The sequence below is a fragment of the Misgurnus anguillicaudatus genome, chromosome 1, assembly GCF_027580225.2.
Source record: "Misgurnus anguillicaudatus chromosome 1, ASM2758022v2, whole genome shotgun sequence".
Taxonomy (NCBI): Eukaryota; Metazoa; Chordata; class Actinopteri; order Cypriniformes; family Cobitidae; genus Misgurnus; species Misgurnus anguillicaudatus.
In genome coordinates this window covers 22,486,821-22,510,382 of record NC_073337.2, presented here as the reverse complement: position 1 = coordinate 22,510,382, position 23,562 = coordinate 22,486,821, and the positions used below count along the sequence as shown (strand labels likewise).

The 23,562-nt window shown below is 40.3% G+C and overlaps 1 protein-coding gene and 1 long non-coding RNA gene across 12 annotated transcripts in view; one reads left to right on the top strand and one right to left on the bottom strand.

The window, feature by feature from the left end:
- The first annotated feature begins 7 nt into the window (after window positions 1-7).
- Window positions 8-9,255, top strand: LOC129431851 (uncharacterized). Of its 3 annotated transcripts, XR_012369864.1 has the most exons (4): window positions 8-248; window positions 5,583-6,657; window positions 6,752-6,897; window positions 9,140-9,241. It is a non-coding gene; the product is annotated as an uncharacterized lncRNA (long non-coding RNA). The 3 variants fall into 3 exon arrangements; XR_012369863.1 differs by having other exon boundaries at window positions 5,583-6,886; window positions 9,140-9,255; XR_008639933.2 differs by having other exon boundaries at window positions 5,583-6,897.
- dennd5b (DENN/MADD domain containing 5B) overlaps window positions 1,718-23,562 on the bottom strand; it is a 46,116-nt gene continuing 24,271 nt past the window's right edge. For 2 of the 9 annotated variants that reach the window (XM_055189959.2, XM_055189955.2), the window contains 20 exons: window positions 22,726-23,440; window positions 21,645-21,832; window positions 17,790-18,365; window positions 17,328-17,559; window positions 14,992-15,142; window positions 14,691-14,784; window positions 12,928-13,059; window positions 12,656-12,808; window positions 10,761-10,839; window positions 10,585-10,666; window positions 10,267-10,395; window positions 9,971-10,092; window positions 9,101-9,246; window positions 6,880-6,921; window positions 6,265-6,383; window positions 5,995-6,173; window positions 5,813-5,895; window positions 5,606-5,732; window positions 3,963-4,137; window positions 1,719-3,861 (listed from right to left, as the gene is read on the bottom strand). In XM_055189959.2, coding sequence (XP_055045934.2) covers window positions 3,678-3,861; window positions 3,963-4,137; window positions 5,606-5,732; window positions 5,813-5,895; window positions 5,995-6,173; window positions 6,265-6,383; window positions 6,880-6,921; window positions 9,101-9,246; window positions 9,971-10,092; window positions 10,267-10,395; window positions 10,585-10,666; window positions 10,761-10,839; window positions 12,656-12,808; window positions 12,928-13,059; window positions 14,691-14,784; window positions 14,992-15,142; window positions 17,328-17,559; window positions 17,790-18,365; window positions 21,645-21,832; window positions 22,726-23,440 — 3,708 coding nt within the window. In that variant the 3' untranslated portion in view covers window positions 1,719-3,677. Of the gene's footprint in view, window positions 3,862-3,962; window positions 4,138-5,605; window positions 5,733-5,812; window positions 5,896-5,994; window positions 6,174-6,264; window positions 6,384-6,879; window positions 6,922-9,100; window positions 9,247-9,970; window positions 10,093-10,266; window positions 10,396-10,584; window positions 10,667-10,760; window positions 10,840-12,655; window positions 12,809-12,927; window positions 13,060-13,528; window positions 13,637-14,690; window positions 14,785-14,991; window positions 15,143-17,327; window positions 17,560-17,789; window positions 18,366-21,644; window positions 21,833-22,725; window positions 23,441-23,562 lie in introns of all 9 variants that reach the window. The other 7 variants (XM_055189958.2, XM_055189961.2, XM_055189957.2 and 4 more) reach the window with 5 other exon arrangements.

Sequence of the window (23,562 nt, the reverse complement as noted above, 5' to 3'; positions counted from 1 at the left end):
GCTGACGTCGGACTGCGTCTGCATTCTATTGCCCATATAAGGAAGAGAAAATTACGCGGGAAACGTGGGCGGGGCCGGTTGCCAAGGTAGCAGTCCTTTCAAATCCGTGCACTGCGATCCTAGTGGGCGGAGCTACGCTCTACTACGATGGCGGCGGGAGGAGAGCAGATGTCGGACGGAGAAGCCCATCCTTCTGGCTCCGTCCGTGTCTGTCAGCCATGAGCACATGTCTGATGTGCGCATTAAAGGTATTTTATTGCCAAAAATAACACTTTATACAGTAACACAACTGTATTGAATTATTTCCGCTTTGCAGAATACACATATGTGCCGATAGGGTACTGAAAATCATACAATTTAGGTCAGACTTTGTTACAGTAGTACGTTTCAGATTATGCGATTATATTCATAAAATTGAGTGATGATAAATTCTAATGGATTTAATAGTTATGAGAATTGTATTGGTTTTAATAGAAACTGTAATGTGTGGGGTTAAAGGAACCACTTGACTTAAAACTTATAGAAATAAGTGGGGTGACTAACAAGATATGAAACCTCAGTTTTATTTATAGACAGTTTTCCGTTTTATACAAGACATATTTGTCTTCTGTGATCTAAGCATGAAACATTTGCATTGTAGATGACATTAACATGTCCATAACCTTAAAAAAACTATTTTCCATGAGGACTTGCTCTTCATAGCAGTAGCTTGATCTCTGTTCTGGAATACCATGCATGCCTACTGGATCCCTGTCTGCACACAAGATAACAAATTGAATACAAATATACAGACATTTAGAGCAATTTTAATGAGTTGCTTCAAACTACAAACAACAGAAAACCACTTTACACAAAGTTTTAACAATATGATTGATGAGGAAATGTTATGTCATACAGCAAAACAAAAAAACTTAACCAGAATGGAATGATTCCCGAATAGGATATAAAGGAGCCGAAAATGGGTAACAATTTCATTTACAGCAACAGTGGTTCTTCAAGATCACAAACATGTAGCATGCATCAGCATCAGAAAAAAGAGACTGCTTATGTGGCTTCCTCCAGCTAAAGGATTCCCTTTGATTTTCATCAACTCAAACATTTTGTAGACTCGACACAAGATGGATTTACAAAATTATACACATTTAAACCTTGTAATTTGAATAAAATAAATAAATGATACAGTGCCAGATTAATGCATTAATTCACCCCGCAATTAGTTCAAATAATCAACCAGTGTAACGAAAGTATTGTTTAAGAAATAAATACATTATAAAAGTAATAAAACACAGTTTGAATACGTGCCACTGTGGCATGCACATGTGTGATTATATAATTGCAGGTATGTTATATATTACAGTCATTATTTTCGCTGCTTTTATCAAATGGTTATATTTGGTACTCATAGTCATTACAGTTAAAGGAATAGTCTACTCATTTTCAACACTAAAATATGTTATTACCCCAACCAAGAATTGTTGACACATCCCTCCACCATCTGTGCGCATGCACGCAAGCGCCGGAGCGCGCCGCGACGCCCCGACAGCATCCAGCCCAGCCCCATCCATTCAACGGCACCATCCAGAGACAAAGCCAGAAGTGACCAAACACATCAACGTTTTTTCTATTTAAGACAAATAGTTATACGAGCAAGTCTGGTGGTACAAAACAAAACGTAGCGCTTTTCTAAGCGGACTCAAAAGAGGAACTACATTTGATGGCGCAAAAGCACCTTTGGGAGTACTCCGACTCGGCGCAGTAACACCCTCCCTCTCCCATTATGAGAGTGAGAAGGGGAGCGGACTTTTCAGGCGAGTCGAAGTACTCCCAAAAGTGCCACCACGCCATAAAATATAGTTCCTCTTTTAAATCCGCCCAGAAAAGCGCCACGCTCTATTTTGTACCACCAAACTTGCTCGTACAACTACTCGTCCCAAACAGGAAAAACGCTGATGTGTTTGGTCACTTCCAACTCCATCTCCAAATGGCACCACTGAATGAATGGGGCCAAGCCAAACGCCATCGAAGCGTCGCAGCGCGCCCCAGCGCCCACGCGCACGCACACAGACGACAGAGGGATGCATCAACAACTCCCAGCCAAGGCAACAACACATTTCAACATTGAAAATGAGTAGACTATTCCTTTAAGTTACAACCCATAACAATACAATATTTTCTGTGAAAAGTGCTGAAAATCATGATTTCCTGTTTTTCGAATTAGTGTCAACTCTGTTACTGTCAAACTCTGTTACCAGGACAGAGTGTAACAGTGTTGACAGTGAGTCATGTATATGTGTGGGGGGGGCAGAGAGGGATTCCCTGTATGACTGTCAGTTCTGTTACATACGGTCAACACTGTTACTCTACATTGGTAACATAGTTTGACAGTAACAGAGTTGACACTGACTAATTCATACAACAGGAAAAGATTAATTTTAGCTATATAAGACACTTTCCACAGAAAATATGTGATTGTTATGGCCTGTAACATCTTGTGAGCCATAATTATTCAAGTAATTAAAGATATATCCATTTGAAAAAGCTAAAATAATGACTTTGCAATCACCCACACATACAGATCTTAGATCAAATGCTGAGATTCACATTAAAAAGCAAAACTCATGTAACATTACGCAACAGTGAAAATAAAAAGTGATTCATAGCCGCTTTGAGACAGTCTGTAACAACTCATTAAATTTCTCTCAGCGTGGGTTAAGTTTTAAACAGGTGCATCAAAGAACATTAACACAGGGTTATTTTTACCACAGGTGATGTGCAAAAAGGATTAACAACGCATTTTCACAGTCCTTCAATTAGTGGTGTGTAGTAGGACTTGAATGTTTCATTAAAGCACCCTTCAATTAATTGCTTAATAATCTTTAAGTGTACTCCAAGTCTTTGTAACTATATAAGGGTGGCAACAAACAAAGTTTAAAAGAGGCGTGTTATTGCTTTGTGATGACTTCCAGTGTTTTTCTGAATAAAATTATCTATGAACTTAATACTCATTGGCAAAATAAACATATTTATCACACACTCACCTAACCGACACGCATACACACACACACACAACACTATCAGACATATGAACACATCTTGTAACGCATACTGCATGTTGGAATGTCCATAATTCCCAAAAGTTCATTCGACAGGCTTAACAGTTTGGTCTGGACTATCCGTTTCTCTGCAGTGAAAATATTACTCGATCGGCGTATACGTATTAAACTAATATACATCAATTTACAAATAAAAATAAGTCAATTCACTTGACGTCTGACTCTCAAGTATCTAATAAAACCAGTATTGAATGTTTAGGACATAAATAATCTGTCAGTATTCAGCAGGTACAGCAAGCTGCTCACAAATGCTTGTTGCCAAAAACATGCTTTCCAAGATGGCACGTGATGAAGCAGAAGCGCTAGACTAGTCTTCACACGCGCTCGCAGATGAGATGTTTTCAAAATGACCACGAATTTGAAAGCAAAAGTCAGGAAACTGCTTTCGTGAAACTCCCAACACATTTTCTGAAGTTCAGCGTTTCATTTCTGTGGGGATGTAGGAGGCTTAAAGCATTGATAAGCCATCGGTCCTTTCCACAGATGGAGAGCGCAGTGGGCAGAGTAACTTTTGGGTCCGCCTTGGCCCAAAGGGTGGCAGCAGAGAGGGGCAGAGATCCAAAGTTAAAGTTCAAAGCATTTTGTAAGAGAGGTCTCCAGCGTGATGGGGAAGTCGTTGACCGTCTGCAGTACGGCGACGACGGAGCTGACCGTGAGCTTGTCTCTCAGTAATGCGTTTTCTTCATACATGCGTGTGATGACGGGGCATTCAGCCAGTAGAGGGAGCCACTGCGGCAACAATCGATCTCTGTGTGGTGTGGGATAAACATGCAAGTATATTTGTACGTTTATTTTTTATATTTAAGTATAAATGTTAATTTACTTGTAAGTGTCAACGTGTTATCTTACCTTGCCCCGAGACAAACCAGCAGCTGGAATTTGCCATCTTTGCCGATGTTGCGTGGCATATTGTTAATGGCATTGACATAGCGACAAAAAGATTCACAAGTCAAACTAAGAGGCTCGGGTGTCTCCTGTATGTCTTCAATGTGATCTGCATTCACCATTAACGCCACTGCCCTTTCTGTACAAAACACATTAATAAATATATTTATTATATTATAAATCATCTGTAAACAAATATGTACACAAAATGATATTACATATGAACCTTTCTCACAATAAAAATCACTTTAGAAAACAGTCTTGCTAGTCTTTAATGTATCCTCTAGAGGGACCCAAACGTCATGGATTTACCACTTCAAAATTTTCGACTGGGTACTGTGTCCTGAACTAAACTAGTGACCCTGGACCACAAAACCAGCCATAAGGGAATGAATAAATAAATAATAATAATAATAATAATAATGAATAAATAAGCTTTCCATTGATGTATGGTTTGTTAGGATAGGACAATACCAATCTGAAAAAAATCTAAATATTGAGAAAATCACCTTTAAATGGGACATTTCACAAGACTTTAAGATGTCAAATAAATCTTTGGGGTCCCCAGAGTACATATGTGAAGTTGTAGCTCAAAATACCATATAGATAATTTATTATAACATGTTAAAATTGGCACTTTGTTGGTGTGAGCAAAAAGGTGTTGTTTTTGGATGTGTCCTTTAAAATGCGAATGAGCTGATCTCTGAACTAAATTGCAGTGCCGTGGTTGGATAGTGTAGATTAAGGTGCGGTATTATCCCTTTCTGACATCACAAGAGCCAAATTTCAATGACCTATTTTTCACATACTTGCAAAGAATGGTTTAACAAATCTAAATTACTGAGTTGATCTTTTTCACATTTTCTATATTGATAAAAGCACTGGGGACCCAATTATAGCACTTAAACATGAAAAAAAGTCAGATTTTCATGATATGTCCCTTTTAAAGTTCCAAATGAAGTAACACAAAATGAAATATTATTTTTTTTTATATTTACGGTGATGAATATCTTCATGGAACATGATCTTTACTTAATATCCTAATGATTTAAATCATTTTGTCCTATACAATGTATTGTTGGCTATTGCTACAAATCGTATTTCACAATATGACAATATTGTAAAAATATGATTTCATCATAACAGTGGAGAGAGCAAGACAATGGGTCGCATTCACTTAGCATGCGTACGCACAAATTTGTTCGTAAAGTGTGCGTACGGACGTTTTAACTTGCAAATCATGATTCAATAAAAACCTTTCATACAAAAATTTCTTCTAGATGTTTGCAAAAACGTAAGAACAACTTAGACCACACGTGCGCAATAATCATGAACAAGGAAAAAAAATCTGTGTTATATATTTTATAAATTTTTTCCTTGTTCATAATTATTGTGGATGTGTGGTTTAAGTTTTTGCATATATTTAAAATACATTTTAGTTTAAAAAAATTTGTTGAATCATGATTTGCAAGTTAAAACGTCCGTACGCACATTTTACGAACAAATTTGTGTGTACGCATGCTTAGTGAATGAGACCCAATAACGCCAACAGATCAAATAAACTGAAGTTTTTGCATTTTACAGAATATAATTTGAAGTGAATTTACCAAAGAAGTCCCACACAAAGACGTTTTTCTGAAACAGTCGAGCCGTACGAAAACCATGATGAAAGAATTGCTCCAGAGCCCAAACAAGACCCCCTTCACCACACAGAAGAACCGTCAAACTGCCCCTCTGACAACACAGATGAAGGCGTTTAAAACAATGAATGACAGACATTATAGTGAGACAAGATTCATAAATCCACATCATACCTCTTTCTCCGGTTTGTGGAAATGCTTTATAATGTTGTTTACTGCTTCACCAATGGATTCCTGTATCTGAACTGTTGTTGGTTCTAGAGCAAGATGAATATATACAGAGATGAATGGCATAATACACAGAGAGGAACCTTCCTTTAAAGGCTTTATGGAGTTTTCAAATCATCAAAACTCACTGTTGCCGCGGCCCGTAAGTGACGTGATGCTGATTCTTCGAATCTGTGACGGAGAGCGCTGAAGGGGCGGAGTCCGTCCCCCATCTTCATCGTTGAACGGTACTACAAGTTCACCTATCAGAACCCTCTCCAGACTGCCATCATCAACACCTTTCCCCAGCCACCTACCACAAGGGAACCTGGAAGTGGTACAAAGTGAATAACTTCTATACCTTAAACAGAGAGAGAGAGAGAAAATAAACGGGGTCAAGAGAGGAAAGCAGGCTGTACTTGTATGTATGTCCGGTGATCTCATTGCGGACCATGACGCAATCCACCAGCCACTTGGCGAGCAAGCCTGAGTTATCGTGACCCAGCTGCACTGTTGTCAACCTCCCGATATTCTGACACTGTAAGACCAACGCAGATAGAAATGTCAGAAACATTAAGTGGCTGTCTGTAAGTGATAGACAGCCCGGTGTAAAAATACACACCGCATTTTGAAAGTGGGAAGAGTAGGAGCACCAAGACAAGTGTGCAGTATGCAATACCTTAATAAAGACATTCAGGGAAGATTTAAACTATGTCAATGCTGCCGTAAAGGGTAACCATGTCTTGTGTGTTAGCCAATCAGACGTGTTTTTGAGACAGAACAATCTGTTTTGCTGAACAATGGAAGACGATGTAAGAGTTTGTAAGCCTTTATAAATGTAAAAATAAAATGATTCCTTAAAGCAGTATTAACACATCTTTTCGTTTCCCCAAATGTGCATGTCAGTCAAAATTGAAAGCTACAGAGGAATCCAAAAGGAGAAAAAGAGGAGGTCGTTCCGAACGGAGGAGAGGAAAAATGGAAGATGAGATGAATGGAAAGGGAAGGACAAAACGGAGGGATGTGCACCTAACCTTGAAGGCGATGGAGAAGTGCGTGTGAGGCCTAAAGGCAGACTGTGAGAGGATACAGAATGAGTTAGAACATGATGGGTGATTGACAGCAAGACAAATGGCAGTGATTGGCCCTCCTCAAAAATCAACTCCCATATTGTACGAGGCTTAAAATAGATGATTTTATGTAGAAAACAGTAAATTACACAGGCAGGGTTTTGTCATTTAGCTGTATTATAGTATTTGTTCCCCTGTAAAACAGGAGAAAGTTTTATATTACAGTAATGACAATGTAATTAGATAACAATTATTATATAAGAATGCAATAGTGGAATTACATTAAAGCATGTCAATGATTGGATGCTTTATTATAATAGGAATATGCAAGCAAAAAGTGACTGTCAATGCAAAAAACATTGGGTCTCATTAACTAAGCATGCGCACGCAATAAACCCGTTCGCAAAATGTGCGTACGGACATTCCAACCCAAAAAGCATGATTCAACAAAAACTTTCGTCCTAAAATTTATTTTAAAGCAACATTAAGAGTTTTTGCTCTTTGCTCCCCCTACAGGTTGGAAGCGGAATTGTCCATTACCACTGTCGTAAATAATTTAGCCTACTGCAGCAAAGCTGGCTCTGATTGGATTGTAGGTCTGCCGTAAAGCAAGTTTTTGTAGTTTTCGGGTGGAAACTTCTTTAGTGCGGTTTTGGCCGATAGAGGGCTGCAAAGCGAATGTGAAAGTGCCGTTCACCCTGTTTCGAGTGGATGAACGACTGAAACTTTTTTAAAAAGTTATTTTAAGGTAAAAAAACTCTTTAGTGTTGCTTTTAATGTTTGCAAAAACGTAAGACCACACGTAAGCAATAATCATGAACAAGGAAAAAGAACCCTATAATCTGTGTGATATATTTTATATATTTTTCCTTGTTCACGATCATTGTATGCATGTGGTCCAAGTTGTTCTTACGTTTTTGCATACATTTAAAACCAATTTTAGTACGAAAGTTTTTGTTGAATCATGATCTGTAAGTCAAAACGTCCGCACGCACATTCCACGAACAACCCTGTGCATACGCATGCTTAATGAATGAGACCCATTATGTTCCAAAAATAGGCTTTATTTTGTTTATACTAAATTATTAACTATATATGTGACCCTGGACCACAAAACCAGTCATAAGACACGTATTGGTATATTGGCAGCAATAGCAAACATACGATCAACATTAGCATTTTTTTATGGCAAAAATCATTAGGATATGATTAATTACGGTAAATTTCTTTACTGTAAATATATCAAACATTTATTTATAGTCAGTAATATGTGTTGCTAAGGACTTCATTAGGAAAACTCGAAAGGAGATTTTCCCAATATTTTGATTTTTTTTGCACCCTCAGATTCCAATAGTTGTATCTCGGCCAAATTAATGGAAAGCTTTTTTATTCAGAATATTAAATTAATGTACAGTACTGTACTGTGCAAAAGTCTTACCCCACCACCACCAGACTTGTTGTTTTAGAAGTTTTAATGTCCATCCATATTTATTTTTCAATCTATTTTATTAAGATACAGAAAATACAGGAAATATGTACTAAAAAAAAATTATTTTCAGGACTAAATGTCTTCTTTAGGCATCGTCTGTGTTTAGTGTGACCTCTCTTAGCACTAAAAACATCTTGAGGGTTTTTGAGCAGAATGAAGTAAAAAGACAAATTTCTTTAAAATTAGAAATTAGGATTTAATTTTATTCAAGTTTAAGAGATCTTGCAGTTTCCTACTATTGCTCAAGTGAAAGGGCAGTTTACCCTAAATACGTTACACTTCCGCCTATACTTTTATACAGTTTTTAATACTACATACACATTTCCTGTATTTTCTGGATGTATTATATTAAAGAGACTGAGAAATTATTATATATGATCATTATAACATTGCAAAAACAACGAATATGATTGTGTCATGATGGCCTAAAACTTTTGCACAGTACTGTATATCCTTAAGACTAATTTTGTGGACCAGGGTCACATTTTGTTACAATTTAGTTTACGACAAAATCTCTGTAATACAGTGCGCTGCTATTTATCAGATGTTTCAAATGAGAGCAATCATTTCTGAGAAGAGAAGGAAAAAAATAACTCTTTTGAGTCCCACAAGAAAATACAATCTGTGTCACGCTCAAAATAAATGTGCTGTATCATTTAAAGCAGGATGGACTGAGCGTGATGTCACGGCACTCACGTCAAACGTCATTTCCAAAACGTTCTTTGTGATCTGCAGGATGCCGGAGTCGCCCAGCTCACCGGATACACACAGCCAGGGGTTTGATGTTGTCATTGCATTACTAAGCTTCTTGATGGGAATGATGACAGCCCGGTATGGAATCACTTGAAGGGCAAAAAATTAGAAATATTGAAGGTGTTGAATGTACAAACTGGCAGTTTTTCCTGAAATTGCTTTTTTAGGGTTCCCACACCTTAGTTGTCTTCAGATCCAAGGAACTTTCAGGGTCTTTCCAGGTGCAATACCCTCAAATTCAAGGACTGAATGTTGGGACACATTTTAAGTGAGAGCAAGGTTACATTGTGTTACCTTTTAAGATACATTGTTACAGTTCACTTTCGAGGGAACTCGGGCTGCGTCACTGCGGTGATACTTTGGGGATGCCTCCAGGGGTAATGCGTATATGAATGTGTATATCAAATTCAACCAATGGTAAGGCTTAACGACAAAGACAGGGTGACACGGAAGCCAGGAAGTATATCGCTATCTGAAATATTGCCAAAGACGGCGTTACAGGGACGCAGGAAGTATGGCAAAGACGACGCAGCGTCTCGTTCCCTTCTCAGGGAGCAACAGTTACATACGCAGCCCAAGACGTTTTTATGCGTCAAACACAACTATGCAAAAAAGCATTTTGGTATGAATCAACATTCGCATACAGAAGATATAAGCATTTAAAGCAAACAGTTTAGCACGTGTCCTTAAAAAGTCTAGAATTTTTATGATATCATCCTACACTACACAGGGAATAATATGGATTTTGTTGGCGTTATACCCAGAAGTTGGATATGATGTATAGCTATGTTTGTGCATCTATCAGGAACGTACTTATGGTGGTAAAGACGCTGGTAAAACAGAAGTAGTCCACAGTGTTCAGGCTCAGGAGATGAAACAGAAACTGCTCTTTTTCCTCTTCGCAACGCAGGAAGGCGTAGCGCTTATACAGCTTCCTGTGGGAGCATCATACGTATTAACAGGTGCAAACATGATTCAAAAGTCTACTATGGGTTTCTATTGTCTTTGCATGCAAGTGTCTATTTGTTTGTATATTTGTGTGAGTATCTGGAGCTGCAGGTGTTTGTGTGTCTATGTGTATGTGACGTGGGTGTTTGCGCGTTAAGTACTTGGTTAAAGTCTGGTTAGACAGCAGCTGTTTCAGATGCTGGGAAAGTAGTTTTTTCTCCAGAGACAGACGGATCCATGCACGTGCTCGACCTACATCGGTTTTAATCTCTCCCATGTTCTGAATGTGTCTGCGTTTGAGAGAGAGAGAAACCGTGTTATTGACCGTATGTGGGTTGAGAGGCCACAAGCAACAAAACATTGTGGGTGTAACATTGATATGCTTTTCAAAAACATTGCCATCATCAACAATACAGTCAAAACCACTCGTTTGTACAGTATTTTTATGCCATCAAATTCGTCCTTGGGCATCGACCCACCTCATATCCTGTATCAGTGACACGCGTAACGCAGGGAGACCGACACTAGACTCCGGCTTTCGTTTATCCTGACTATTAGATACTGAAAAACAAAGGGCGTTGTACATCATTTTCAACACATCAGTGCTTTATCGGGGTGCTGTTGAGGTCTGTGTGAGGATGAGAAAGATATTTACCCGAAGACTCCGACTGCAGTTCGTTCTTTTCTTCTCTCGCCTGGTAGTGCAATAAATGTGACCACAATGCAGACTTTCCCTATAAAGAAGGATGATGGTAAACAGATCAGAACAAGTTCAATTTTATTGATGCTAAAATGCGGTCTTCGATCCTAGCTTTACATGCACAGACAATTATAGGTAAGCCATGTTCAGGGTTGATTTCACACACAGAGAAAAAAAAACACTATGGTCAGTGAGTTGAGTTTGGGCAGAGGATTCATTTTTGACCCTGGACCACAAAACCAGTCATGGGGGTAAATTTTTCGAAATTGAGATTTATACATTATCTGAAAGCTGAATAAATAAGTTTTGGGTTTGTTAGGATAGGATGATATTTGGCCAAGATATCTGAGGGTTAAAAAAAAATCAAAATATTGAGAAAATCAAATTTAAAGTTGTCCAAATGAAGTCCTTAGCAACACATTACTAATGATTAATAAAAATAATAAAAAAAAAATATTATATATACTTTGGTTTGGTTCAAATTTAGCATTTTTTGCGCGTGGAAATACGTTATTTTGAAAGTAGACGAGCGGCAAGCGCTCTCAAACAGAGAGCGACGTGGTACGACGTGGTACGACACGCTCTTATTTTCAGGCCCGTCGACATCACAGCGAGTTGGAAATACTTCACACGTTTTCAAAATGCCGCATCCAAAGCACATTGAAAAAAAACGTTTCTGAGGAGGTTTAGACGCGAAAAGTGAACCACCTCAAGATGCTGGTTAACATTTTGTCTGACCAATAACAGGAAGTATAATGGGGCATATACACCAAACGCGAGTTCAACGATTTGCGCGAGTAGATTGCATACAAAGTCAATGCAAAGACGCGATCAGACCCTTTATCGCGCGAGGCGATGCGAACGATGCAATATGGGCGTCGCGTTGGCCGCAAAAACACTTTCGATTCACCTCAAATGTGTCTTCGTCCAAGTTGAAAATATTCAACTTGATCGAAAAATTCGCATGACACGAAGTTAAATCCCGCAAATAATCTAGAGCGAGTAACGCGATGCCCCACCTTTGGTGTGTACGTAGCATACTGGGGCATACATACCAAATGCGAGTTCAACGATTTGCGCGAGTAGATTGCATACAAAGTCAATGCGAAGACGCGATCAGACCCTTTATCGCGCGAGGCGATGCGAATGATGCAATATGGGCGGCGGGTTTGCCGCAAAAACACGTGCTATTCACCTCAAACGTGTTTGCATGACACGAAGTTAAATCCTGCAAATAATCTAGAGCGAGTAACGCGATGCCCCGCGTTTGGTGTGTACGCAGCATAATGGGGCATACATACCAAATGCGAGTTCAAGGATTTGCGCAAGTAGATTCCATAGAAAGTCAATGCAAAGACGCGATCAGACACGTACTCGCGTGGGGCGATGCGAATTATGCAATATGGGCGGCGCGTTTGCCGCAAAAACACGCGCTATTCACCTCAAACGTGTCTTAGTCCAAGTTGAAAATATTCAACTTAAGCTGAAAATTTGCATGACACGAAGTTAAATCCTGCGAGTCATTTAAAACGAGTAATGCGATGCCCCGCGTTTGGTGTGTACGTAGCATAATGGGGCATACATACCAAATGCGAGTTCAAGGATTTGCGTGAGTAGATTCCATAAAAAGTCAATGCAAATAGATGGGCGATGCGAATGAAGCGAATAGGGCTGCGCATTTGCCGAGAAATCTCGCGCTATCTGCCTCAAATGTGTCTTCGCACAAGTTGAAAATATTCAATTTAAGCGAAAAATTTGCATGACACGAAGTTAAATCCTGCGAGTAATTTAGAGCGAATAATGCGATGCCCCGAGTTTGGTGTATACACCCTACAAGTGTTGAGCCACACCTGCTTGACTTGAAGTCCATGGCTCCATATTCTCTCCAGCAGGTCACACAGGCTGGCTATGAGCGTGTTCTCCTCAAGGCCCGTGATGTTTGCCTCTCCATGACCCATTTCAACAGCCTCTCTCCCCATCTTCTCCACCAGCATGCGCTTGGTCTGAGTAAACATAATAAACGTTAAAAACCAGCATGCCTTTACTACTTAATTCCCTCTAAAATCTCTTTAATCCACGAGATGAGAAAGACTTAGATTTGCATGCATGTTAAACTACTGACCTTCATCTTGCATTCTTTCAGTAAGCCCTCCACAAATTTCCAGTTGGTCTGAGCGATGACCGCAGGAGAAAGGTCTGAGAGTTTGGGTTGTCTCAGGTTCTTCCCCAGGTTGCGGGCTTCCTGCATGTACTTCTACAGAAATCAAGACACATGTATGAGACCAAAAATATGCAAAACCCTCTAAGCGCATCTGACGTTTTCTTGTATTTTATTAGCCTATAAGTTTAGGTTCAGTAATTTCACTTAAATTGCAATGAAAGGGCTATAAGTCATTCCCATTTACAAAACTCTTATTTTAAAGCAAACCAGCAGCCTTGGGGTACAAGAGGAAATCAAATCCACACTGCAAAGAGGTTGACGGAAAGGAGGAATGTAAATCTTTGTTGTAGGGTCTTGTAGAGGTTGTGATATTTTGATAAGGCACTCGCTACAAAAACTCTGGTTTACGAAAGCGTGTGGGAAGAGTCAGGGGCAGGGTTGAGTGGACGAGAGATCAAGAGGTCACCGCGTCTGACAAAGGAACTTTAAGGAATTTGGAGCTCAGGGAGGAGTTTGTTACGGGCATGTTAGAAATGTTTCAAGTCGACAGGCCTCCACATACCAGACAGCAGGCCGAGAAGGATTTTTTGGGTGGTTTAACAGGCGGGGGTGGCGTATTATCCCATTCCCAGAAAGCCATAGAGTTCTGCAAGAGCAAACGCCCCTCCACCTGCCGAGCGGTGGTACAGCCCACACCCCATAGCATCCAGACAAACACACAAAAGACGAAGAAAGGAAAGAAAACAAGGAAAGAAAAGAGGCAGCGTGCACATGAAAACAAATGCAGTCAGACAAAACTTAAAACAGACAAGAAATGTTGAAACAACGAACAAGACGTGTATCAGGAAATAGGACGGCAGAGTCACAAAAGCTAAAGAGGCATTTACAATTCAAATTTGGTGCAATTCACTTGCATCTCTCACTATTCAGACATCGGAAATATCAGGGACTTTGCTTCCTTGAACATGCAGAAGCATTTATCTACCAACATTTGACAAAACGGTTTAATCTCTGCAAGCATCAGTCAAAACACTATTTAACATGTAGACTCAAAAAGGGAGGCATTTTGGAAAAACTAAATCCAAATCAAACAATAAAAAATTGCAATAAAGATATTGGATATAACAAGATTGAGCACTCATATTACAATGAATGGGTGACAATGCAACGCTCAATATGGCCACTCTGGCGACAGAAGTCCCGCCTTCAGTTAAAAGAACCAATCATCAATCAAGAAAGATTGATGATTTTACCCAAAATGTATCCCCAACCCCAAGCGATAATGATTTAAAAATAGGACAAAAAATAAGAAAACAACACATAAAATGACATGGAAAAAGAAAGTCGTGCAACGGACACCACAAACTATTTATAGAAATTCGTGACACGACAAAGACATTTGTGCTCAAGGCACGAAAAAAGCAGAATTTCGTGCTATGGACACGGATAAATTTATCTAATTTTTCGTGACTATAACACGACTTTCCGTGAGATCATGTTGGCCTAATTGTTGCTCAGAAATATGTTGTTTAATTGTGATTTTAGCACGCGGTTTTAGAGATATCCGTCTTTCCCCATTGAAGTAGATAGGACTTTAGTCTTGCATGACTGATGGGCATTGCAAACATGGCCGCCTAGTGGTGTGACTTCCCTAAAAGGACTTTGGCTACACAAAGGAGAGGAAGATAAACAGACCATAGAAATAAATAATAATGAAAATTCACCTCTTTGAGGTCATTGTCTAGAACAAGATGTTCGTTCGGTTGTCTGTGTCGGTCCACCTTGCGCTGAGTTGAGCATGTGCGATTAGACCACCTGCTGAATAAATCATTTGGATTCAAGTCATGATCACTTTGATACATGCTAAAATAAAATCATCCTACACAAATGTAAAGAGCATTTTGTGAAAATATAACCTTGATATCTTGAATCAGGGTCACTTTTTTATTGAACTTATTAATGGGCCATAATATTTTGTGTGAAATCAATAAATTGATTGAAACTGTTTTGATTCAAAGTACTCACTTGTTGCTGGTGGGTCCTGAGGCGAGCACATCCGCCTGCAGTTTAGGGAAAAACCCCTGTTGGTATTTTCCTTGCCCGATCTTCATATTTAGCAGGTGAGGGTGGATGGCTGTGTGGTCAATCTTCCTTAGCCGTTGCTCTATTGCCTGGGCTGGAGAAAAAGCACAGATTTGTTTTAAGTTTACACTTTTATGAGATGACGTAACTATTTTCAGAACACAAAGTTTTACTGTAAAACTTCTGTGTGTGTTTAATAAGGCATCTGTGTGCCAGTGTAGTAGCCCATTTTTCCATCCCAGAAGAGCAGTATCCATTTTACAATAGTGACCTTCATTTTGACAAGAGGTTATTGACACAACAATGGTACTAAAGGGGCTTTGCAAGCAGACACACACACACACATGCACACACATACAAAAAGAGGCTTCCCAAGATGGCACAGGACAGCGCCAGTGCACAGTCATTATTTGGCCGTCTTTCAAAAACGATTCATTTATATGACTCATTCGAGAACACACTCTTCAGTTCTTTCATTCTATCCTTCTCTCCTTATTTTTAAACCTTTTATTACAGCTACACAGTCTCTCTTTCTTCCTCCGTCTCCTCGGCACTTCACCCGCCCTCTTGAACTGTCTCTCTAATCATCTGACCGCATAAGCAGCAGCTATTTTTTCAATAGGCCTCATTAAAATAGAAAAACGCAATTTGCAGTGACAGAGTAACAACTGGGGAACAAAGCAATCAATTCAAAAAGGAAGGATTAAAGAATCTTTGCAGAGATGACAACAAAATCACAATGAATTCATGAACAGCAAAACTACTAGAGAATCCCAAACTAAGAGTGATTCACAATTTAATAATGTACCTCACCTATAGTGAATCTTAGTCTAATAGTAAAGTGTATCCCAACACCTCAACCTCACAGAGAATCTCAGCCTCACATCTTAATCTCACAGAGAATCACAACCTTACAGCGAATCTCAACCTCATGGTGAATCCAAACCTCATGGCAAATACCAACCTCATAGCAAATCCAAATGAATCCCAACCTCATGGCGAATCTCAACCTTACAGTCAATCCCAACCCTTAACCTTATAAGGAATCGCAGCCTCGCACTTAACCTCACAGTGAATCCCAGCCTAAACCTCAGCGAATCCCAGCCTAAACCTCAGCAAATCCCAGCCTAAACCTTACCGAATCCCAACCTAACCCTCAGCGAATCCCAACCTAACCCTCAGCGAATCCCAACCTAACCCTCACCGAATCCCAACCTAAACCTCAGCGAATCCCAGCCTAAACCTCAGCGAATCCCAGCCTAAACCCCAGCGAATCCCAGCCTAAACCCCAGCGAATCCCAGCCTAAACCCCAGCGAATCCCAGCCTAAACCTCAGCGAATCCCAACCTAAACCTCAGCGAATCCCAACCTAAACCCCAGCGAATCCCAACCTAAACCCCAGCGAATCCCAGCCTAAACCCCAGCGAATCCCAGCCTAAACCCCAGCGAATCCCAGCCTAAACCCCAGCGAATCCCAGCCTAAACCCCAGCGAATCCCAGCCTAAACCTCAGCGAATCCCAACCTAAACCTCAGCGAATCCCAGCCTAAACCTCAGCGAATCCCAGCCTAAACCTCAGCGAATCCTAGCCTAAACCCCAACGAATCCCAGCCTAAAGCCCAGCGAATCCCAGCCTAAACCCCAGCGAATCCCAGCCTAAACCCCAGCGAATCCCAGCCTAAACCTCAGCGAATCCCAGCCTAAACCTCAGCGAATCCCAACATAAACCTCAGCGAATCCCAACATAAACCTCAGCGAATCCCAATCGAATCTCAGCCTCACATCTAAACCTCACAGTGAATCCCAACGTAAACCTCAGCAAATCCCAACCTAGACCGCAGCAAAACCCAATCTAGACCGCAGCGAATCCCAATCTAGACCGCAGCGAATTCCAACCTAGACCGCAACGAATCCCAACCTAGACCGCAGCGAATCCCAACCTAGACCGCAGCGTATCCCAACCTAGACCGCAGCGTATCCCAACCTAGACCGCAGCGAATCCCAACCTAGACCGCAGCGAATCCCAACCTAGACCGCAGCGAATCCCAACCTAGACCGCAGCGAATCCCAACCTCACAGCAAATCCCAACCTCACAGCGAATCCCAAACTCAACCTCAGAGAATCTTAGCATCACATCTTAACCTCACAGCGAATCCCAACCTCGAAGCGAATCCCAACCTTAATTCAATGGTAAGAATCTTATTCTATATTAAATCTCAAACTAAAAGGAAATCTCATCTATAGCAAATGTTAGTCTAGTCCTTCTGTAAGGTTCTTACCAGACTCTTTGAGGAAAGTGCATTTCTGGTAGATAGAGGATCGCAGGCTGGGGGCACGGACATTGTAGAGACGTGCCTTCTCGATTCGTCCATCAAACACTCGTAAGAGGGGCTCTTTCTCTTCCCACTGAGATATGATCTTGTTGTCGATGAAGGTGGCAAACATTTGCGTTTCAATAAAATGGGACAGGAAGGGCAAGTACGGTTCAGGCTGGTCTGAAAGAAAGGAGGCCTAAAAGAGAAAAAATAATTAAATCTGGAAATTACATGCATGTTCCATAGTAAAAACAATCCCAGAGTGCATCGCAACAAGCTCAGAGAAAAACTACTTCAAGTATGGCCGACAAGAGCAGCAAAATTTTTATTATAACAACCTATATTTAGCTTTTTAAAACCAATGACAGGTGATGAAGTGATTCAACCTGACCTCATGTGTTTTGCATAATGTTTGAATGTGGTCACCTTGTCAAAGTTGTGCATCTGCTCTCTGTTGGTCAGCCAGGACTCCAGATCTGGAGAGTTCTGGATCACAAACGATTCATAGTCCGCAAACATCGTTGCAAAGCGTGCAGCAAACACCTCCCTCAGCTGCACGTTCAACTTTGCGTTTCGCAGCTCCTGTTCCTCTTCGGGAGATCTTCCTCCCACACCCTCTTCCCCTACGGCCTTCTGCCCTGCAGCCAACGCCTCCAAGCGGGCCACTTTCACGCCAGTCCTCTTGGCCAGAGCTTGCAGACGCTCCAACGTTGGGTTGCCTTGAAGAAGCTCCAATACATCCAGAGCTTCACCTCCGAGGTTTCCGTTCCTCTTGTCATCAACGAGTTCGCTCAGAGACGCGCTCTTCAGCTCCGTTTCTAGCGTGGAGGTCTGCTTGATGATGGATGGAACAGGAGAGGTGTTGCCTCCATCTGGAGATAGACCAAAACTAAGCAACACCTCAGTCAATTCCTGAATGAATTCGGGCTTGTTGGGAAACTGCGGGAAATCTTCAGGCAGCTCGATGTAGTGGTTATCAATGTCGACAAAGCAAAGGTTCGCCTGAGAAGAGCAAGAAGTCGTGCAGTTTAACATTATGCCTCAAACGACACAACTGAGTATTTACAATTCAAATTTAGCTCTTTAAAAGTAGAATTCCCTACAATTATGGTAATGGCCTAAAATAATAGAAATATGTGTTGTTTTTGTGTGTATATTCGTTGATGTGTATATTTTGGGTTTTAAAAGGTGTATGGATCGGCGTTCAAGGACCCAATCCAACATAATTGTCATAACACTACACTGACGCAAAGACTATATACAAGCCAAATCTATTGTGACATGCCAAACACAGCACATGTCCAAAACAAACACAAATGCCTTCTGGGAGGCCACACTAACCCAGTGCTGCAAATAATCAGCTGTACCGACCCAATAAACAGACAATTTTTGGAATTAGGTTAAATCAATGCATTATAACTCTGTGTGTGAGACTCTCCAGCCACATGCGGTGCTCATAAAGTCAAAATGCCCTCGACTGAGGTAATGTGCGTGTCTGACCTTGTTACAGTCAAGCGAATAAGCAGATCAGTCCATTCTGTCAGGTCACAATGCTGACAGCCTGTCACAAGGCACTTAGGTCAGTATATATGTGTGTGTCTAGGTGGGTGATGGTTGATGTTTGACCTAGCATTTTACATTACTAAAAACATCCCTAGAAATTTGCAAAATCTGAAGAAAAAAAACTCCTTTTAAGGACAATGTCCAAAGGAAATGACAAACCAATGCAATATTGGTGTGAATGCGAAATCTAACGAGATATTTTAATAAATGATGGTAAGCACAGTTAATGGTACCTATTGACTCACAATAGGGGTGGGCAATAAATCGCCTGCGATTCTCATCCGCATCTCATCAGTAAAGCCAGTTTTGTGATTAGTAGTAAATCGGCATCACCTGCTTTCAGATGGAGCAGCATTTACTACACAGAGCCGTATTTCACAGAGAAGCTAGGCACATACATTATGGGAGGCGATTTGTCCATGATTATGAACGCGAATTTGCCTAGTTTCTCGGTGAAATACGGCAACGTGTACTAAATGTCGCTCCATGTGAAAGCAGGTGATGGCGATTTACTACTAATCACAAAACTGGCTTTTCTGATGAGATACGGATGAGAATCCCCGGCGATTTATCGCCCACCCCTAACTCGCATTGTATTATCCAACTGTGGAAGTCAATGGGTACCATCAACTGTGTGCTTACCATCATTTATCAAAATATCTTTTGTGTTTAACAGAAAAAAGAAACTCAAAGGTTTAGAAAAACATGATGGTGAGTAAATGATAAAATGACTTTCATTTTTGGGTGAACAATTCCATAAGGTGTTATTAATTTATAAAGGTGAAAATTATTATTTTTGAGCTTACAAAGTACATATGTGACCCTGGGCCACAAAACATAAGGGTTCATTTTTGGGAAATTCAGATTTATACAACATCTTAAAGCTGAATAAATAAGTTTTCCATTGATGTATGGTTTGTTAGGATAGGACAATATTTGGTCGAGATACAACTATTGGAAAATCTGGAGTCTGAGGGTGCAAAAAAATCAAAATATTGAGAAAATCGCCTTTAGAGTTACATTTAAATAATAATATATAAATATATATAATAATGATATATAAATAAATATATATATATATATATATATATATATATATATATATATATATATATATATATATATATATATATATATATATATATATATATATATATATATATATATATATATATATATATATATATATATATCGCCTTTAGAGTTACATTTAAATAATGATATATATATATATATAAATAAATAAAAAAAATATATATATATATATATATATAAAATAAATAAATAAATATATATTTATGTAGGTAGGAAATGTACAAAATATCTTCATGGAACATGATCTTTACTTAATATCCTAATAAAAAAAAACAATAATTTTGACCCATAAAATGAATTGTTGACTGGTTTTGTGGTCCAGGGTCACATATTTAAAAGTAAAAAAATATTATATCGAGATATATACTGTATGTTTAGTATTTTAAATTTTATGCATTTGGCGTACGCTTTTATCCAAACAGTGCATTCAAGCTTTATTATTTTATCAGTATGTGTGTTTCCTTGGAATTAAACCTTTGCAGCACTAATACAATGCTTTACCAATTGAGTCACAGAAACACATCAAACCTCAGGTTGTTTTGAAGTAAAAACAGACAAAAGACTGCACAAAGCAGATGTCCAGCTTCAGGCGTAAAGACTATTTGTGGGTCCTATTTCCTTACTACATAGTGCACGAAAATCAGTAGGGAAGGCGAGTAGTATGTCCAGATTCACAGCATTTGAAAAACAGTAGACGAAAAGTACCCAATCCGATTTCCGATGCAGGTTTTGAGAGCCTGTAGTTGGCTTACTTGGAATATAAAATGAAAATGCAAAAATCCAAGAGATACTTGGATTTGTTCCCATATAATCTCTCCGTCTACCCACTCGCTTGTAGTCGTACATCTTTTTCTGGGTCAGTTTGACTTCAAAGAGAATACATAGTAGGGAATCTGCATCTAGAGAATGAGATTTGGGGATGAGGATCTGGGGAAGGCTTGCAGATTCTTAACATCCAGACAAACCATGAATAATACAGTGCGACACAAAGAACAAAAACAACGGGTCGAATGATAAATGTCACAAAACTAACACACAAAAAAAATCTTTTTGGAGTCACTGTTTTCCCGGGTCCCTTTAGGCACTGAGAGGACCGTGTTTCTGAAGGCTCAATTACTATGAAGGATAGAGCCCCAAATGTATTAAAACAATAGCTATTCTTAGCAGAGGCTGCATGTAGTGTCCTTAAAGAGATAGTTCACTCAAAAATGAAAATTCTGTCATCATGGACCCACTTTTATGTTGTTACAAACCTGTATTAATTTCTTTGTTCTGATGAACACACAGGAAGATATTTAAAGGAATGTTTGACACCAAACTGTTCATCAGCCCCATTCACCTACTATGGAAGTCAATGGGGCTCATGATCAGTTTTGTAACAACATTAAAATGAGAATGAGTTTTGGGTGAACTATCCCTTTAAAAGGCACTGTGGGCGGTCCCATATGCAAATTACAGCCAATCATGCTTCAAGGTCACAAAGCCACTTCGAAATCATGGGGAAGTGGATGCATTCGTCAAGTGGACTGTTAAGCTAAGTGGAGGCGCAGAGATAAAAGAGCGTGAATGAGTTTTAAAGTGCGGATATGTGCATGCGAACATGCTTTAGTGAGCGCGTGTCACCTCTTGAGGCAGTTCCAGTTTGGAGCGGTCCGTGCCCTCTTTGGACTGCAGGCCCATGAGATAGGGCACAGGGGCGTCCAGAAAGTGCAGCAGGGATGCGGGAAGGATGGGCACGTATACATGCTGCCATTGGAAGGGAAACAGTAACGTTGTGATTCCCTCCGCAACCACCATCAGCCTTTGGTAGTCTATATATACACAAGGGGAAAACATGATTTTAAATGACAGAAATGACCAAACACAACAGCAAATGGTCAGCAAAAATATATTTACATTTATGTACTTGGCAGATGCTTTTATTCGAAGTGATTATTATTCTTACATGGCATTTTAAACCACACCACTGCAGCACTTTGTAGTTCGGGTGGCCCGCCTAAGCTGGGAAACCCTACCGCCTTAACTAGGTCATCCAAAAAAAAAGTCAAGTGCATCTCGGAGAATAGCGCTTCACACCGCGAGCGGGCAAAGAGAAAGACGTGGTCCGTCACTGTCTGGAGCATAACTAGCCAGTTTATAAAACATAATTTTATCAAATTAAGTTTTATTTGAGTGTTTTTAATAAAAATATCTTTATTTTTATCATGACACATACGCTCTGCCCCTTTAATTGCCACACCCCCCTGGCCCCGCCCAACCCTACCACTAACAAATTTTCTGGGGGAAACCCTACACACATAACTCCTAATCCACACCGCAGACGACTCTGGACCGGATCCGCGCCAAAGTCAACAGCTTCGGTGCAGATCTGGCCCGGAGTCTCCTGGGAAGTAACTTTTTTAATTATACATTTTATTTGCATTTGCCAATGGTTAACTTTAGACCCTGAAATGTAACTCGATCTAATAGTGCAGGGTAGACTTATAAAATCATATCATTCGTTTTTATGAAGACGAGAGGAATTAATTAGCATGTGTATCAGCTTGCGTCTGGTTGTTAGCATCTCTGTGCAGTAGGATCATGTAATATTCATTAGGTTCCTCAGTCTCAACTTCAAAGGTCTCACATTTAAAAGATCACAACTAAAAAATTAAATGCGGAGCTGATTAGCATGAAGCAGAAACTTGTGTTGTAGGTTTCTTACCCTGTGAATAAAGCAGGATCTGCATTTCCAGCAGGACGCAGGTAAAAAGCTGCACCAGATTTTCCACCCCCAATAACCGGAAGGCTTCGCCCAGTGGAAAATCGGCCAACGGTAGCTCTCCGACTCCAGGCCTCTGGCACAGGATGGGTTCGTACACACCGTGGAACTTTAAAGATCGTCCGGGCGGGGGCAACGGTACTTCGTAGAGTATGTTGTAAATGTAGCTCTCCAAAGGGAGCGGAGGTGGCTGATTGGAGGTGACGGCACGATGGAGCTGGGACAGGAACCGTTTGCATGCATGCATGAAGGGCATGGGCGTGATGAGACACATGGCTTTTGACACATACAGCGTGTCACGGAGGGAGTCGTAGCCTTCGCCGGAGCAGCCACAGTTCCTGCGACCTCCTTGTGCGGAGGAAGGAGACTCGACCTCATCCAGGCTGCTGGCTAGAGAGTCCATACTAGATGATGAGGAAGAAGATGATGAAGAGGGTGCGGAAGGGCAGTTGTGGGCAGATGCGTTGTGCTCCGCCTGGTGCATCTGGTGTAGCGTTTGCATGGCGGAGCAGATCTGAGGGCTCGTGACTTCCTCGTAGAAGGTGTGGACGAAACCGTAAGTGCGAGAACCATCTTCTCTGGTGATGAGGAAAGAGTGGAACTGTGGGGCGCGACTGTCACGTTGAGTTCGAAATGACAGGCCTTTGGGCATGCAGAGCTGAAAAGAGAGAATGAGACATTAGTGATGAAATTTGTGCATTATTTTATAATATCACCTTTATTATGTAATCTGACTTGTGCTTGGCATATACTGTTTATATTGGAACAGAAGTGGTAGTA